General features: G+C 36.4%; 1 protein-coding gene and 1 long non-coding RNA gene across 3 annotated transcripts; both read right to left on the reverse strand.

Annotated features, from left to right (window-relative positions):
- Positions 1-23: 23 nt before the first annotated feature.
- On the reverse strand, positions 24-7,242 carry LOC111856244 (uncharacterized). Of its 2 annotated transcripts, none has more exons than XR_002841077.2 (3): positions 6,977-7,242; positions 5,936-6,042; positions 24-4,022 (listed from the first exon to the last, which is right to left on the reverse strand). It is a non-coding gene; the product is annotated as an uncharacterized lncRNA (long non-coding RNA). The 2 variants fall into 2 exon arrangements; XR_002841078.2 differs by lacking the exon at positions 6,977-7,242 and adding an exon at positions 6,650-6,937.
- A 500-nt stretch (positions 7,243-7,742) lies between these two features.
- On the reverse strand, positions 7,743-15,159 carry chp1 (calcineurin-like EF-hand protein 1). The gene is made up of 7 exons (XM_023836044.2): positions 14,145-15,159; positions 13,368-13,440; positions 11,621-11,701; positions 11,201-11,328; positions 10,964-11,025; positions 9,299-9,421; positions 7,743-8,824 (listed from the first exon to the last, which is right to left on the reverse strand). Exons 1-7 carry the CDS (start codon positions 14,209-14,211, stop codon positions 8,771-8,773), a joined length of 588 nt encoding a protein of 195 aa, XP_023691812.1. The 5' UTR covers positions 14,212-15,159; the 3' UTR covers positions 7,743-8,770.
- Between the last annotated feature and the right edge of the window lie 4,724 nt (positions 15,160-19,883).

Here is a 19,883-nt window from a genome sequence, read left to right on the forward strand (position 1 = left end):
ACCCAAATAATGAACCACCACCATTTTGTGCAATTGGCACCATGCTGCTTTTATTGCTAAAATTACTGGGTGCAGTGTTCGCAGTTTTTACAAAGCCAGAGAGAGTCTCCACAAAACATGCCCTGTGTCTCCCACTGTCATTTCTGAAATGCATAGTTTACTTATTTACAGCCAACATTTTCAGTAGTCATGGTTTCCTGTTACAGCAGTTAGTGTAAAAATCCCATTTGTAATCCATTATTCAAGTGTAACTTTTAGACCCAAAATCACACAATTAATTTGGCCAATTCACTTCCAAAAGGTAAAAAAAAAAAACACATTAGGCATTTTACCAACAATCTTTTAGAATTCTCTTGCATGCACCAAGTACAAAAATTAAATCCTGTAACTGGCAACGTCCTATGAAATTTCAGGAATTGCAAGTGTTCATGAGCCATTTCCTTTTTTTGTAAACATTTTTTGCCATTTTTACATAGTATTGACAAAAGTAGTTCCTCTAATGGAAATTGGCTTAATTTCAGCAGTAACTTTCATTTTAATCAGGGCGTGATTGGTTAATATATTCAGTGGCCAACCATTCTAATTTGATAAGCAGTAACTTGCAATTAGAAGATAAGGATTTAATGAAATTCAGATAATTCTACATGTTTTAATACCTGTTGCACCACTTTTATACTTTCTGACATTTGTGGGGCTATTTCTGTTAATACAGGAATTGCAGTACAAGAATCAGTATATGAATTGCCGATTTTAAATTTGTCATCACGTGGAACCTACAATTAAAAAATTAAGTTGTTATAAAGTGAATTATTGCATGCATTGAAATATATTTGCCTGTTTTTCATGCATTAAGTAAGGAGCCATACCCTTGGACTGTGTAGCATATTTTGTGCATTAATTCTTTTCCTTGTAAGCTATTCTCAACCCTTAGACGATTTAAAAATGATAAACTTCCGCTAAAAGACTGAGTACACACAATAACTGCAATATCACTAATAACATTTTAGTTTGGCTAAAATGAACAAACTGCATAAAAACTGTTTATGCTAGTTGTATTCTAATAGCTATTAATCCTAATTTATTAGGGTGAATATACATTTTTGATTACCTTTACGCAAAATAAGACCGCTATAGACCCTATTGCTTTCAATAACATTAGCTTGCTAAGCACAATTTAGACTACAGCATGCAAGATATATATATATATATATATATAAGGGTTAAAATAATTCCTTGATTCTACAGAATACCATTTGTCTATAACCTCTCGGCCAAGTGCTTTTCTGAAACTCGAATGGTAACCGCCAAGTCTTTCAGATTTTAACATTACAAATCCATCATCAGATACCATACTTTGTTTACACTGTATACTTTGTTTCCCCCTTAACGAAACAAACAACTGGTCAGTGGCATAAATGTTTGAATCCATCGCAGACAAAATCTTGGACTTAACAGCCTTATCATAAGCCTTACCTGGACAATCGGACTAGAACATGGGTCAAAGACAACTCTGACTGGCAAAGGTTAGCACCAGCAGGGGAAGGGTGATTTCTCGGAGCACAGCACCCTTTTTAGATGAGTACATCAAGGTTTTATCCATGGAAGGTGGAGTATATGCCGTGGTCCTGCATCGGTGGGGCTATGAGATGTGAAATGGAGTGCAGGAACCATTCAGGACAGACGAACAGCATGCGCAGACTAGAGGAGCAACGCATGTCCATGCAGGAGAAATGGATGCCTACATACAAGGAGGCCACTCCCCCCTGTTGTTGAGATTGAAGTCTACAACTTTTTAAATATCTACCAGGAGACACCACTTCCCTGGGGCATCCAGACTTTTAAGACACCATCTTACTTTATTAATATTTTTGTTTAACACGTAAGTTAATGTTAATTCAATGTTTTAAAAAAGAAACAGTTCAATAGTTAATATTTTGTTTTAGCATAATTTGGATAGTATTAACTAAGGCAATCCCTTTTTTAAAGGACAATGGAGGGGTACGTTTTCTTGGAAACAGAAAAAAAAAAGTCCTTATAAGGGTTTTTTGTCCTTCAACCTAATTTTGATTAATATACACAAGACGATCTATTTCCGCCCTACAACCATTTCACCATAGCTACAATTAGTCACTACTCAAGAGATCCAACACTAATATCATGCATAAACATTATTGCTTCTAATTATCTATTTTATGGCTTAATCTGCAATAGATATTCTATCAAAACATTCTGCATTCCAGAGTTTGAGGTATTTATCTACATTGCAATATATAAACAGGACTATGGATTTAACATAACTGTACTCTAAATTCTATGCATAACTGTGTGGTATTAATAGTAAACTATTTTAACGATATAACCTACCTTTAGTGAAACATTACCATTCTACTAACACCCGAGATGTATCTCTGAATATATCCTGTTTCATATTCTAAAACTTTCCCCTGTCTATATCAAAGTCAAACATTTAAATGTGTCTTTGGGTGCATATTCATGCCTGTTTTGAAAGGTTTGGGAAATCCATTTTAATCTACAGACTTATCAATTAAAACCCTTGTGTTTAAAATAACTATAAATGAACTTTAAGTCTCGGGACACAACTGTATGAAATATATAGATGCAGAGATGTTGAAGAGATTGCACTTCCTAATACAAACAAAAAAAATTAACATTTAAAATGATATTGTACAATAGAGAATCCAAAGATTGTATTTCTATTAGCAAGACTATCACATTTGTCAAGGTTTAAGAAACTACAGTGTGGAATTCCTCCTTGAAATCTAATCTTAGATGGTCAAGAGAATACACACTGCATCCTGGTTAGTACTTCCCCTTATGCAGAGTAGAATCTCTTTTGTCTCATTTTTTACATTGTGAATAATTGTATGAGTATTTTATTGAGCAAGCATTACTACCTCATGCATGGCCAGTTTTAACACTGGTGCTACGCTCCTGCTAGTAAGCTAATGCACATGGGACTATACATCTTTTAATGGAAGACGTTGGTGATTTTGTTGTTGTCAAACAACTTGTCACTTGTTTCACAATCAAATTTATACATATTTATATTAAAGAAAACATATTGCACATTCCCGTTGTAAAGACAGATTAGGGTGCTTCACGTGGAGCTGGTTCAAAAATGGATTCATGACATATAACAACCACTTAAAAAGTACAAAGCAGCACCTCTCCCTTTCTACTGACAATCGCTTTCAACCCAAGACTTTCAAATCATATCTTAACTAATTAACATTACAATCGTACTACTGAATAAGTGTCGCATATTTAATGCTACACATAGGAATGGAGGTTTATCTGTGGGATACGACTGAATTTAATATCTACGTGGGGGCAACAGCATATTACCTTCTCATATCAATCATGATAAAGGCAAAGTGGTCATGTTATATGAGCTTATTAAAAATATACAAAATTTATATTGAAGATATTTTTCCAGAAAACTTGTCTGCTCTCTTTGAACATGATGTGCTATGTACTATATTTTGCATGATTAAGGCATAGAATTAGTGGTACTGGAGAACATTGACGATATGTTCCCAGTCCCCACCACCAGCCCATGCTGGCTGCTACTTTTCGCCGAAGATAAAATGAATGCATACCTTTTTTTGCAGCCTTAATTTTGTACACCCAACCTTCCACTAAAGGTCTCATCAGGTCAGAAACCTATACCATCACATCCGGAGCACATCTGTCCACCAAGAGAGACGTGATCTTCACAATTGCAGAAGTTGTGAAGCCAAAAATTATGGGGACAGATCCTACAACAGCAAGACTTAGATGGGAAGTACAGCACATACAAACTGTATTTTTTCCTTAAGCTATTATACATGGTTTTGCTGGTTAACATTAGTTTTAACAGAAAGAGAAAGAATTGTGTTATGTGTACTTGTTGAATAGATGGGGGTTGCCATCCCAGACGTGCCTTGCTCATCCCACCAGGATTTATCAGCCATCCTGCCAGTGACAGGACCACATTCTCTGTGCAGGCCTCCCTAGGTCAGCTGGTAAAGGAATAGGCACCTTATTGGGTCATTACATTTTTATTCAACAAATTAGCCAATAGTTTTTGCATCACCATTTTTGAATTTGATTAAATCTGCCATGAGAACCAACACCTACCTTCCAGAGCTCAGAAATGGTTTTTGTTTTTTTAAATAAAAAAAAATAACTAAATAAAAACATCCCTTTCAGAAAGGGAAAGTACATTTTCTTCACTGCAGGTAGCAAAAAAAAATTAGTTCAGGGTGCTTTTTTATGAGCTGTAACTTTATTACTATTACAGCTACACGGCTCAGCTCACTGGAAAGCTCAAAAATCCATTTCTGTGGTATGGATGAAAACTTTTGCATACTTTTCTTTTTTCACAGTCAAAGTTCATCCCACAAACTGTGTTTTTCTCTGCCCTTGGTAACACAGTAAAGGGTGTGGAGGAATAAGTCCAATTTTATGCATGTGAACTACTTGTTTATAATATACTGACCTCTTGCTTGGTCCCATTCATGAGATAAGCACCCGAAAATTGTACAAGTTCTATTTAAAATGCTATATTTGAGCCTAAAAAGGCATATGGGGGGAGAGAGGGGAATTTTAGCATTCTTTACCCAGGTTAAAAAAAAAACCATTCAAATGCTTCGAACTTACAAAGAAAATCACTGTCACTACATGTCATTAAAATCACTGTCATTACACATTAATCTTACTCTCTTGTAATATTTTAATCTTCTTAACAATAATATTCTTTAATCTGTTTATTTCATAAAAATTGCCTAAAGTGTGTAAATTGTTTTTGTTTTTTGGGGGAAGAGGAGATTTCAGGGAATATATCCTTTATCTTGCAAGATTAAGTCCATCCATTTATTATCTACTTCAAGAGATCCAAGCCCAAAGTTTCTTTGATTAGTGACTCTCTTGATCTCTTGACCACCAGATTCTACGCTTTTTTGCAAATCCTCTTTGATAAACTGAAGCTGGATTATCCCAGGCATGATGAGATAAGATAAGATGAGATAAGATAAGGACTTTACTGATCCCACAATGGGGAAGTTTATTTGTTGCAACAGCCTAAAAGTAGAAAATCAGTAGAATACAAACCAAAAGGATACTATAACAAGAAAAAGAAATAAATAAAAATAAAATTATGAAAAAATTTTTTTGCATACAATTACACATATTGCACTTGTGATGTGGGTAGTGGCATAGATGAATGATATTTCCACTGTACAGTTATTGTACAGTGGAAATAAAACAAAGATCAGAGCTGTTGCAACTAGCTGCCACCCCTGCTGTGCCATCATGGGGCTAAATTTATACATCTTGAGCACCATCTCACTAAAATAGCTTATTTTTTAGATGGTTGGCAGCACAATATAAAAACAGGAAAAACTTTATAAACTTAAGTCACCATGAACGGGACTTCGGGATAAAACTAAAGTGGCATTACCCATGGTAACTTTCCAGCTAAATGGGACAACCAGTACCTCCCCAACAGAAAGTATTTTTTTATTTAAGATTTCCACTCGCATTGCTGAGCCATGTAGCCGTAACACTGTTAAAAAAACACTTACAGCTCATAAGAAAATGCTTTGAATTCTGGTTGCAATTCACATCTCCACGTGGCAGATCCAAAGAAAAATTAACACTAGGGTAGCAAAATTCTGGAAATTTTCCCATTAATTCCTATACAGTCCTGTTAATTCACCTTGGAAGTTTCCACCTTGGAATATTTCCAAAATTACCCAGCTTAATGTCCCATGGAAAGTTTCCAGAAATTTTCTGCCACTAGCTAACACATAGTAAAGCTGCAAAACATTAAGCATTACATATATTATTCTGCCTTTTCTATTAGAAAATAATTAATATGAATATTGACTGATAATTACATTTAAAATACATTCATACTACATTTGAAACTGACCTCATCTGGTTTCTTCCTGGTCATTGCCTCTAATATTCAGTTGATTAACTTGTTTTCCATGTTGAGACCATCTTGTTTTGGTGCCACACCAGCAAGAATAGTAAATTCTAAAAAAAAAGAACACACTCCAGTTACAGAGAAATACATCATGTATCCAAAATCTTTTTTTATTATTATTTTATATCAGAAGCTATCGCAATTCACATAAGCAACTGACAATGACATCCATCTGTTTTCCACAGCTGCTTATACTGTGCGTGCATGCAGTCATCCTGGATACCCAGCGGTAAAAGACACCATAGACAAGATTCCAGTCCATAACAGGGAACATACACACAGACACAAAATCACAGGCTATGGGCAATTAACAAATATTAATTCCACTAAACTGTATTTAGACTGCGCCAGGACAATGAAGGATACCGGCGCAAAGGTGACGGGGGGAACATGCAAACTCTCCGTGCAGAGCCGGGGGCGGGATAAGCCCACAGCCCCGGAGCTGTAACGCTACAGCGCCGCATGAGAGGAAGGAAACGTGTTATTATATTTTAAAAAATCGAGCAATACATGACTACATTACAGTAATGTCATCAAACAAAACCGAAATGATCATATACTGCACAGGGTACCCATTTAAATGACGTTTGTATGCAACCCCTGCGTTTGTTGCAGTCATAAATGAGAAACTATCAAATTAAACAAGACGTTACCTACCTCAGATTAAGAGAATGTCATTTAATTGTTCTTTATGTCAGAATTTTATTTTTTTTACGGCAGTTATACTAACGAATAACGGGCAAAAGCTTTAGAAATTACGAAATAAGTACTCTAAGTACACAAAGGACGGTTAATTTTTCGCAGTTACTGGGGCGCCGGAATAACAGGCAGTGCTGGCATTCTGATGCGCATCACGTGACCCGCACGGAACTTACGCGCCCGCTCGTAAACAATGCAAGAGGGCTGCATGCATCATAACGTGCCCCACGGTGGCAGATAAATAAAACACCACAAACAGTAACCGCACTGTCCAGATCCTCTTACCAAACGTTTTCGCCACGGCGCGCACGTCCACAGAAACCGATTAGGCCTATAATTATGGTCTCTCGTTATGGTCTTGGCCTTTTCACCCCTTTTTCGCTTGCAATTTTAAACCTTCTCCTCGTTACTCCATTTGCTCCGGCGTGTTACATCCTTCTCTACGCCATTTTACGCCCGCATTGTGCTCAGGAAGAGCACTATCACCACTCTGTATGGGAACCTATGGACGTTTCCCAAGTATTCATTGCGCCTCGGAGCCATCACTCACCACTTAATGCCCGCCCCGAACTCTATCGTATTTTGTGCGTTGCATGCGGTCACGGGTAAGTACTGTACCTCACACACTGTTAAATCATCATTTATGAAATGCCATGAGAGCTCAAATAACCTGTACGACCTGTACTGTACAACTTTTCTTATGAATCACTTACTCCTAGTCGATTCTTTTTAAAAAATTGATGCATGGTTTATACCAAATCTCCTACAAACGTTGTTCCCAAAATTAAAATCGACAATATTCATGCTGAAAATGCGCCTTGAATTCCAATAAAAACAGCTACTACCGAAGGTTATAGTCTAGTGTGTTCATATTTTACTGCTTGAAAATAATAGGTCAACATTTTAATGACAAACTCAGTGAAGAAACAACATACATATTGATGAAGGGGAAAGAGATGATGTTCTGTAGAACATAAAATAGCCCGCGTCCGCACACACACACCTCTACAGATACCTAAATTAGTACAAATGACAAAACAGGAAAACCAGGTTATAACAAGGATGGCACTTTTAATTAAATCCAATCCATACATATTTCAATCACTTTTGCTGCACATCTGATCTTTTTATTTTGAGGCTTATTGTTATAGTTCATAATCACATTCTGAACTAAAAATACAAAATTATTCACAAAATCAGAACAGTGCAGATAGATCATATTAAACGATTATATTCATCATCTACTTTGTAGGCAATCAGATCACTTTATAACTAGATGATATTTTTGCAACCTAATATACAGGAAAAAAAACCCACACCTCAAATGAATGTAATTGGAAGTAATAACATCTGATTGGAGAATATATAGTGATTGATTGAAAATTGGAATTTCACTTAGGTGAAACAAAAAAATCATTTAATTTGAGATCTTGTTTCTATGTTTGCAATAAACGTATAGCAAGAATGATGTGATCAGAATGATAGAGCAAGACTGTTTTGTCTGGCTTTGGAATGCAACCATAAAGTGAGCTATTTAAAAAAAAAAACAATTTTCCATCCATACGTCCATCCATCCACCCAGCCACCCATTCATCCATCCATCCAATTATCCAGTACAGGGTTGCAGGAAAACAAGAATTATACTATTCATACTATTTTTTATAAGTCAATTTAAATAGACTATTTCAGTCATCGACTTCAGGTGTCATGTCTCTGTAAATATCATCAATAATCCACCTGTCACATGTGACTTTATATGAACACAATTCTTGAAATTCATGGGCAAACCACAATGGCAAGATATTTAACATTCATATTTAGATCTGAAATGTATTTGCAGTTTCCCTTTTTGGGGAAATGCAGGTATGACAACGCAAATCATATAAAGGCACACGACCCCTCCCTTCCGTTTCAGAGTAGTACGAGGCTGACTCACCATCAACAAGCACAAATTATAACTTGACATTGACCATCATTTTCTTGGTACCAAAGTGAGACTGGTGAGCTCTACTAGTCTAAGGACTTTGAAAATGGGGGACTGGTTTTGCTATAATTATAGACTGTAGGAAGCAAATTCCTCTAGTGCAGGAAGCGGATGCTCATCTTCTGCTCTACGTCGACCTTCTCCAAAACCTGAGAAATGCAGAAACACTGTCAATCTACAAGAGATATTGCTACAACATAACGGTGGTCCAAGCATGCACCCATCTACACATACACAAAAAAAAATTAAAAATCATACTTCAAATCTAAGTATTCAGTACAGTAAAATACTCGCAGCACCTGCAAAAAATGGCTGACTGCTGACTGACTCAAGTAGTGTACAAGTTTAACAACTGCTCCGATTAAAAGCTGTAATTGTTCTGTAAAATTTGATTGTGACTGGGAGAGAAGAAAACAAGTGAAACAGTTACATGATGTGTAAGAAGGTACCTTGACTGAGAACTGCTGTTTTTTACCATGTTATCCGGCCAGTTGATGCTGGTCATGAACCATGAGCGGTGTGCTGTTCCTCCAATCTGTGCTGGCTCTCATAAACTAAACTAGGATGGAGAGGACCCGAGTATCCTATATCGCATCAGTAAACATCAGAAGGTCCTGACCAACCTTGATAAACTCATTGAATGAGATGGAGTTGTCCCCATTTTGATCAGCCTCTTGTATGGTCCGGTCTGCAATACTGCCCAATTGCTCATCTGAGATGTTAACACCAACCATCATTCTCAACACCTGAAGGAAACGGAAGATAAAGGTCTCAAAAACAACACAGAACAATCAAAACACATGGTGCCAAGAATTACACATCCTCACAGTTGAAAGTGGATTTTAAAAAGTAAGAACATAGATTTATGCAATGGTAATTTAAAAAGTTCTATTTTTAAAATATGGATTGAGATCTGAGATAATATTCAAAGATGTCTCCCATGTATGCAAATTACTAAAACAAAAATAATTCTTCAGCACAAATATCATATGCTGTATATAATGAGATTTAAAACAAAGTCATTTAATAATCAACAGTCTATTAATAAACAATCATACAATATACTACTTTAAGATTCGTCAGTAATATGGAGGTAAAAGGGAAAAAGGGAGTGGGACAAGACTTTTTTGCTTTGTATGACTGTGTCTTAGGGCGACTGTTGAACAAAAAAAATATAATTGCATAAGCACTTTGAGTGGCATGATGAGGGACAGAGGATGTAGTAAAACTTAACTTTAGTATAGGTTTCACAAAGAAATTCTTAGTCTTTTGGTACATCACCAGCAGATCATTATTAACATTCGGACATTGAAAAAGTTGTTAGAAATTGCGTCACTCCGAAGAAATATTTCGCAAACTTAGCGTGCCTGTTCACTGATCCCAGAAGAATCTGGGCTGATGTGAGGGATGATGGAGATTCCGCCCTCAATCCATGACACTAAAATCTCTTTAGCTGTATTCTCAAAAGTTATTCTCGACGTCGTATAATTTATTCTCTAATTATTACGACTTTATTCTCGAATGATTAATTCTTGAAATCTTATACTTTTATTTAACAGAGAACGTAAAATGCCATAAAAATTTTGAACAAATGGTTTTAAAAAAATAATAAAAATAACTGGGGTACTAATGCTTTAAGTTTAAGTTTAGACAGGTCTGCATGCATATAAACACACACATACATATGCAAGTACACACTTCAATAAAATGCTGTGTGTATACAACACAAACTAATCTGGCCGTATTACATTGTTGGATGAGGAAGAAAACATTTTTCAGTAAAGCTTCCCTTTAAAAACAGATTAATAGTCCTCCCACCACCACCACCCACCCCACCCCACGCACACACACACACACACCTTTCGAGAACAGGGAGCTCAGCATGCTTTTCAGTTTCCTTAAATCTAACTCCATAATATTTTTACCTAACAAGGACACTTTTTCTTTGAAGGCAAATATACCTAAATTCCTTTTCACTGAGACTGTGGAGATTTAGGAATGTCAAGATTCAGGCAAAAAAAAAAGCTTAGGTTTCTCAGCTGACAAAAAAGCCACTTTAATGCCACTTATAGCTAGACCAGGGGACATATTACACTGTAGCACAAATAAATTGAAACATACCCAGAAACACCTTCCCCTACTCCTAGCTAACGGGGTGTACACATAAATGTAGCATATTTTGATACTTATTCACAGCATTTTCCATTTAAGCAATAATTAGCATTTTCAGTCATGTGAAAAAAAAATTCTAATTTTCCATGTTTTATCAAAACCTTAAGAAAACCCACCTGCAGGAGTTCATCCCTGGAGATTTTATCATCCCTGTCCAAGTCGTACAGTCGAAAAGCAACTGTGATGAAAGAGAATTATTCGTTAAACTCACATCGACACAAAAATCCTAGTCTCCGTAAGGGCCTCCTGTTATCTCTGTAAACGGTAGGGGAGAGAAGATATAGTGAAGAGAGTAAATAGAAAAGAGGAGGAAGAAACAAATCTGGGAGACTGGAAAGAAACGAGAGACTCACAACGCAGCTTGTTATTCCTGCTATTGAGAGGCTCGCTAGCAGTGGGATCCTTGTTCTTCTCGTTATCCTCGATGGGACGGAAATGTGCCAATGTTCGCATAAACCCTCGGAAGTTCACCTGATCTTCTCTGCACAACAGAGGAAGAAAGTTATCAAATCATCAAGTAAAACAGGAAATAGGTACTTAGTACATGAAATTGAGGTAATCTTACAAAATCTGAAACTGTACTGCAAAACTGACCAATATATAGATATACAAACATGCATATTATACAGCGAGAAAGATACACGACACACCACAAGATACCCTTTGATTACAGTACTGGTGGCTTGTTTTTCCAGTGAGCAAAGACATAAAGAAGAATTAAGGTTCCTTCTGCAGCCAAAAAGGATCATATTTAGAGAGGAAAAGGTATTTACCCTTCTGGAAAAAACGCATTAATGATCCGGTCTCCGAGTGGATTAATGGCCAACTCTGGAATCCTCTGGAAATCCTCCCGGCTAGACAAATGCAGAATAGTGAGTTAACAAACATATGATAACTGATAATTACAAAAATACTGGCTATGAGTGCTTGTGTATGGGGCTAGAGCAAAAATATGGACAGAAAATGGTGCAATCTAACTAAACCAGGTGAAATGTAGACCCAGGGTAATAAACAAACCAGTATTTGGCATATGTTGTGGCAACTGATGATTAATTATTGTTGCCCAAAACAGGGGAAAAGAACAGCTGAATCATCTTTCAAATTCTTCTGAACAAAAACAGGACAATCATTTTAGTGACTAATGTTTCATACCAGTCTGTGCCTCTAAATATCACTGCTACTAGCCATTTATTTTCCACAGTGAAAAAATAAATACACCAAACAAAAGCAATTCAGTCATAAAATGCATTACAAAGTATATAACTTAATGCATTTGCATTTTACAAATACCAATGGAATATATACACTATAGATATCTGAAAGAGAACTACACAAGGGAAAAATAAGTTTCATTTTTTTCAGTTTCAACAAAATTCTTTGTAGAATTCAGTGCAGTCAAATGTAAAAAAACATGAGTTTTAAGTACATGTGTGGATGAATGTGACAATGCCATTTTAACTAAATAACCTTCTACTAGGCTTGGGATTTTTTTTATTAATATAATGTTATACCGTCCAGACATTAAACTGCAGTTAATGATATTTGACGATATTTTCAAAAGCAATTCCGGCAAGTTATTCCTGAAATTTTGGCAATAAAATTTTCTGAGTGGGGAGGGAAACTTGTGGGAGGCCACCCCCCCCCCCCCCCCCCCCGCAGGGTACTTTTGTCAGAGATTTCAAAATACAGAGGTATATTAACAAAAAAAAACTATGATATACCAGAATACTGAGGTATAGAGCAGCAGTATACCCTAATAATACCCAAGCCTACTTTCTAATTTAAAGATTTGTATATTTTGGCACAAAGTCTTACTAGCAAAATCTTCCTTAACTAGTTGAAATTTTTGAATTATACAACTGTTATGTGCTTTGTTTAAAGTGTAAATTTATAATCAAGGTCAATTACGCAATATTTTTGGAAAAGCAGAATGGTACAATATATCGGGTTTCATGTGTAATTGCTTACAGTACAAACAGATTCAGGCTGCGAAGCATACCAAATGCATTCCTCAAACAAGCACACACTAAAACCACAAAAAGTTAGAAGGATTCATTATGAAGGGGGTCAGAAGCACAACGTGAATAGTTATAATAAACACTCTGTGCTTGCTCTGAGCAGGCCATGACACTGATATACAGCCTGTCATCATACAACACAGGTATTTTCTGTGTCTGACTACAGGGAAGGATTCAGACAGAATTCCTTAAATTTATTTTGTGTTTTTATTGTGTATTTCAGATTAAGTACTTACACTAAATCGCCTCTTAGTATTAGACTCACAGGTGTGTGTAAAAACAAAGGATAAAATGTCCGTGTACCCAGGCTATTAGAATTCCTGTTAATTTTAAAATTAGTTTAAGTAAAATGCCTTTGGTTAAACATCAGCATTAATATATTCTTTTTCCCCATCGCCAACATTAACTCATCTTGCATACGCTTTAGCAATGAATTAGAAAATACCACCGTGTTCCTTGTGCAGATACAGCACCTGGTCTCAATACTGGAAAAGGTGAATACCTGAGCGTGCCATTCTCTCCTTTATCTAGGCTGGTGAAGCGACTGTATAGCCTGGTGATCTGACTGTGAGAAACTGCAATTACAAAGAACATTAGCAAAATTACTAGCAAGATCTTCACAGTAAATATGCACATTTATTCTGCCTATCTCTGCATACATCGCTAATACATGGCATTCTGATAAATTAAACAACATGTTTTCTAATTGTAGACAGAAGACTGGCTGGTTATGTGCCACCCTATAAGCAAACTGGCCAGTCCAGTGTACAGTGACTTTGAAGATAATTACAGAAAAAAAATACTGCAGTGGCCACAAACGTTTAACAAAACTGTAGAAATGCCAAAATACAGGACCCAAGGGCAATAAGGCATTGAATTAACCAGAACAAGAAGCACTGCAGTAACTATTCCATTCTAATACCAATTCTGTGACACATACAGGTCAACTCAAACTAAATCCAGCCACAAACGTTTCATAATTTATATAACCCAACACGTTTAAAAAGCAAAGAAAAAAGTTTTGTTAAACACCCAAACATCAAACTTGTGTTCCTCATACGCTTAAATCAGAAATCATTTTAATATAACTTGTTCTCATTTCTTAATTTAAATACAAATTAAATAAAACTACTCCCTGAAGTGCATGCATGTGTAGTATGTATAATGGTCTGCATACAGGTTGCTTTCCCGATTTGGTGACTTAGCAAAGGATCAACTTAAGATAGGGTGAGTGCCCTTATGACAGCCAATTTTCATCAAAATGCACGTTGGAACTTACAGCCAGTTTCCTTCTTGATTTCTTCAATCTCTTCCTCCCTCAGTAACGTCGACGCTCTGGATCCCATTTTAATGTTCTGTTAGTTTATTTCTTTCCGGACAGCGGTCTATCCTTTAATTCGTGTTCTTCTACCTTTTCTAAGGTTGCCCTGGTGAACCAGTAATAGTCTAATAATAATTGTCTTCCGTAGATTAGTTTACTAACCAGCTTCAAATTTCTCTTTAACTGTGAAAAGAAAATGGATACTGGAAATGAATACAACGGGTATATTCTTTGTATTTTCACAGTTCTTGGGCTATTAAATCTACGACAGAATCGACCTACTCGGCTATGCAACTGCCGTAGTACCAACCACTGCCTTTCTGGCGATATCCCTGGGCCGGCTTAGATGACGTATTATAGTGACGCCGCACTGTGCTTAGCAGCGCTGGGGTTGCTCATTAGCTGCACCTAACGTATATGGGGCCCACAATTTCGCTTTATTTTACATACAACGTAAACTTTTCCGTACCGCAATGCTGCTTGCATATTCATAGCAGATTCTCTTAAAATTTAATCATAAAGTTGCCCTTTCGAGATTAGTCCTCCTGTTGAAATGTGTGCAACGCTGGCGCTCCTATTTCTTCGCTTGTATGTATTCCAGCCCTCCCTCGAAAAGGTAGAGAAAGGCACGAAGTACCTTGATCTTTGGGAGCAATCGAAACTAGAAATACAGTCTGCTTGTGGTGTTTAGTTACGAAAAAACATTTTCAGTGCGCGTTTTTTGTCAAAATACTCGCCAGTGAGCTCGAGCATTTACCGGGGCGTTCCTGCTAGTTTCTATGATCGTTTTTACTCTCAGTACCACCGAGAATCTCCTCAGCGTCACGGCGTACACGTTATGGGGACCTGCACATCTTCAATTTCTGCAGTGACACAATAAAAGTTAATTGCGAGCGTTACTTTTCTGGGCTGATTGATTTAAGCCAATCAGTGTCTAGGAAGATTCTTTCTTCCGCGTCATTTTTGGGAAAAAAACGACGCTCGTCGCGACATTTTATCCCCGAACGACTTGATCATAAGCCACGCCCCGCAGCGCCGACGAACTCCCAGGATCGATTTCATTGGCTGCGTCACTTACCACCACGTCCCGTGATATCAGTAAATTTTACTTCTTTTTTTGAACTTGTAGTACTCTAGGGATCCCAGTCACCCCAGCAATGGCTTCTTGTCTGTGTTGGAGCTCGGTGAGACGCTATTAGTGACATGAAGAATTTCTTTCCACTGGCAGTTCGGATTCTATATGAGCATATAATGTTCAGCACCTGCACAACCAACGTTCTTGACAGCCTACTGTAATATTCCTGGACTCTAGCACGACCTCCACTTACTCCCAGTTTTGCGCGCCATCGATATTTAGGAGTATTACTTCATGTTTGTTAAAAAGTTTAATACGTTATGTCTGTTAAACATATGTCCTATTATCAGTCTTGGGCTAAGCAACCCCCACGTTTTGTTTAAAAAGAACAGATATAATTCATAATTTTATTAATACATTTTTGTTGTTTTGCATTACGTTAAATTATTTGTCATTATTTTTCCGTGATCGTTCATTACTGCATGCTTTAACGATGCTCCCAAAGTTACCTAGTTCTGCGTCCCATGATTTATACTCTATACAAATAACGTGGAATTACCCTAAATTTAGGCCACATGACGCGTTAGAATTTACTTTGTCGTGTGTGAGTGGTTCACACTAAATATTCGAGAACTGTCACCTTGGGTAAAGATGAGAAACCTTATGAAAACCGTCGTTAATAAGCTAAATCTCAAACTTATTATCGGAAACAAATCTAACCTAACCTGTAACTGAAGTACATTTATTTTAAGTAAAAGGAAATTTGTGTTAAAGTTATGAAATAGACCTTGATATACGTTATTATGCATTGTACAACCTGAAACAAACATTAAGTGAGAGAAATCCCGATTAATTATAGAAAATCATGTGACTTGCTAGTTATTTATCTATTGACAGCGCTAGTAAACATTAGAAAACAATGACCACTTCCATTAAAACCTGGATGTTTCTGAAATGTTCAGTTAGAGATTTTATGAGTTCGTCAGAGTCGCGAGGTGTGGTTTGGGCGTCTTTCCGCCTCGCATTTTTATGCTTTATTAGTACTTCAGGCATGTGATACAGCACAGAGGATCAGCACGCACGGTTAGAACACAGAGAAGAAAAAAAAAACAAAAGAAACAATGAGTAATAATGTGGCGGCACAATGGTCTTTATGGCTTTGTAATTATTATAATAGTAAATAGTTTGGAGGTACTATTGAAATTTATTTTCAAAAATAATAAACATAGGTGCTCTGATGCTATATTTGCTTTTATGTATGTGAAATTTTGCCAAAAATGATTAGAAGATTTATAAGATAGTATTCTTTCTGGTCAGAATGATAGATATTATGAAATCAAACAGCATAGGCTATCCTTTAATGAAAGAGTATTTTTTCACATATACATCGGCATACAAAATGAGAAAAGGGCCTGTCTTTCCAAAACATAGTAACAAAAGGGCAATTCCAGGACAGACGTAAAGCTGTTTCAACATGGACATTACAAAAAAAGCAGTTTGTCTCAATATCTTTCTTCAGCTTCTGTAAATAAAGATTTGTTGGGTAACAGCTATGTAGCAATATATGAGAGACATTTCTAGATTTATTAGGAATGACATATTCTGGTGACAAAGACCAAACGTTTTCCGACAAAATATTAAGAACAAATCGTCCCCTATAAGTATAAGAAACGGCTGCAGACTCTACGCTTCTCTCAGGCCTCTTAGGGTTGGGTTGACGCATGCGCAGAAAAATAAGAAACATGTACCTAATCGGATTTAAGTGTAGTTTATCTGTTTAACGTGTTTGAAAAAAAATGTCCTGCGCATCTATTTGTGCATGATCTATGTTTCATAATTGTCAATCTATTCTAAATCTAAACGTTAAATATATTAATTTAAATTTTGTTTTTACTGTTTAAAGTTGTTCTGCATATGTGTAAAAATTCACACAAATACCATTTTATTGATAGCAATTATCTACATTTACTTCTCAAAAGTCCTGCCCAGATATTTATTGATAACTTTTAAACTCTGAAGCATTCTGAATATTCTAACATTCTAACATTCTATTGAAACATTCTAACATTCTCAGTGGTATAATGTTTTGGAAACATGTATAGCATTATCTATTGCGTTATTCATTCTGGATGTATGAAAAATATTTATATCAGGATTGAAATAGTACTGAAGCAATATCGTTGCATGATCATTTTATTCATTTATGTTATTGAGAGTGGCGAATTGTTCTATGCATTCGTGAACCTGAAGATGCCCGACAGTGACACCTGCAGCCAGACGCTACTCTGCAAGCGCACGCACTGTCGCCACCCGATCTGCTTTCCTTTTGCGACATTGACCGGTCGTATGCATTGCTTTACGACATTACGTCATAAAACGTGTTATTTGAGTTTTGAGGGGCTCCTGCATTTTCAAAAAATATCCTTTAATTCCAAGTTGGTGAACATTTGAATCCCCAATCACACATATCACAGCGTGAAAGTCCATCTTTCACGTGAAATAATTTAACCCGTATTTATGGAAAAAGAGACCGAAATTAATAGCGCAGTGAAATCTAAGTTATCCAAAGATAGAAATGTCAGTAGTAAAGACCAAAAACAGATGTTTGCTCATGGATGGATGAAGCTAGTAAGTTTTAAGGGACACTTCAGCATTTTTCTTTCAATCTCTCCAAGAGTCACATGTCATTGTAATTAATTTGCTTATCCTCTACGTTATTGGCTTTTTAAATACATTGTTTTTGGAAAATAAACAAAGCTATTGTTTAATGATTGCTGAATGATAATGAGCCTTCAAAGTGGTTGAATAGATTCCAACAAAAACTTTCTTGGATGCTGTGTAACTGCATAATGGCAGAGTGCGTGGACTAATTACATAAACACCTGAACCAAATAAAAATTATATTTAGATATTTGGCATCCAGGATTTTTGTTGAATTCAAACTATAAGTTATTTAGATGTAATACTTTCTGTTACTCAGTCTGGCTTTATGAAAGGAGGAATTTCTGTAAAAACATTTGCCCTGTTTAGAACTGAATGAAACAGAATTGAATAGAATAGAACACTTTTACTGTCATCAAATGAGACAAAACAACATTTGGTATGCCCAGAGGCGCAGCCACACAACAGGCAGGGCAGGCAATTGCCTGGGGCCCCGAGATGGGAGGGGCCCCGAGGTGGCAGGGGGCCCCCAAAGGCAGCCGATTACATAGTACATTGCAACGACAAATCCGAGTTATTTGTGTTTTCTGTTTTTCACAAAAGTGTCTTCTGTTTATTAACTTATGTTTGTTGATATTATTAATTTACACTTCTCATTAAAATAAAGGTAATATATGTTACCATGCTGGGGGAGGGGGAGTTGGAGGGCGCAATGGAGGTTTTTGCCGCCAAACGGAGTCCCTAGGATCACCTCTGAGTATGGCTCTGAGTATGCCACATCAATGGTAATGCCGTAGAAAAGAAGTAAAGTAGATAATAAAAATATGGAGTATACTAAAATATATACATATGTATGCTTGGAGGATTTTACAAGGATAAAAAACAAGTGTAAGACTATGACCATGTAGTCAGCAGTAACAACAGGTGAGAGAACATTACAATAGTGCAAATGACAGTGGCACATAAAGACATGGCAGTATGTGTCATTGTATGCCTGCAATGACATTTTGTGTGGTAACTTGCAGACAGAAAACAGCAGTAGGAACTAAGATTGATAAATATACTAAATATAAAAACAAGACTGGAGCAATTCGGTGAATACACAACATAAAAAGCACAAAAATGCGGTATGATATGGACGCAAAACAAGATTGATTAGGCGTATTGCTGATTCAGCAGGGCAAGAGCTCTTGGGCAGAACCTTTCTATGGGTATGTGTGTGCAACCTTTTCACTGGTACTGTATATGGGATACTGATCAAATAAGCACAGATACCTTCATTGCCCATAAAAAACAAAAACCAAGGAATATTTTAAATTAATCTTAATATGTTAATGCCAGAAAGTACATTATGACATAATTTACTCTTATTCAAATTCATATGGAAAAATAAAAGTGAATATGCAAAAATACAGTTACAAACTAGATGCTGCCAGAACGATACCAATGTATTCCCTGGGGAGGGAATATAATTACACAGAGGCTGGGTCTGGGTCTATTTCCATTTACGTAATATCATCAGAACACAATAGTCTCCGCATACATCTTAGGAAAATTAGCCTTACAAATATTTTTTTGCATCTCACTTTTACTTTTTGATAAATTGTTGAAAGGGTTTCTACAAGTCATTTGATTTGGCATGATCTAAATATTTTTGTAGAGTCTTAATTTAGTATATTGTATGTTTAGAATCTAATGTAATGTGGAGATAAATAATTTTCACAAATACATTGATTTTGTCTGACTACGTGATTCCTGTTGGACTTGTAAAATGACCCTCTAATGCAGCGCTTCCCAATCCGGTCCTTGGGGACCCACAGCCGGTCCACGTTTTTGTTCCCTCTGAGCAAATTAGCATTTGATTTGAAGCCCAAAAAGAACATATTTTATCCTGTGCATTCTTTGTCCGTTAAATGAATTGTGTATATTGACTTTACACTCAGGTAACTAATTTTGCAGAA

This window comes from Paramormyrops kingsleyae, chromosome 14 (assembly GCF_048594095.1).
Source record: "Paramormyrops kingsleyae isolate MSU_618 chromosome 14, PKINGS_0.4, whole genome shotgun sequence".
Classification (NCBI taxonomy): Eukaryota; Metazoa; Chordata; class Actinopteri; order Osteoglossiformes; family Mormyridae; genus Paramormyrops; species Paramormyrops kingsleyae.

Coding starts and splice junctions, on each gene's coding strand:
- chp1 (XM_023836044.2), bottom strand. CDS start 14,211: ATGGGATCCAGAGCGTCGACGTTACTGAGGGAGGAAGAGATTGAAGAA. Junction 11,329..11,620: donor AATGCGTTTTTTCCAGAAGG/GTAAATACCTTT, acceptor TCTGTTGTGCAG/AGAAGATCAGGTGAACTTCC. Junction 9,422..10,963: donor CCAGGGATGAACTCCTGCAG/GTGGGTTTTCTT, acceptor CGTTTCCTTCAG/GTGTTGAGAATGATGGTTGG.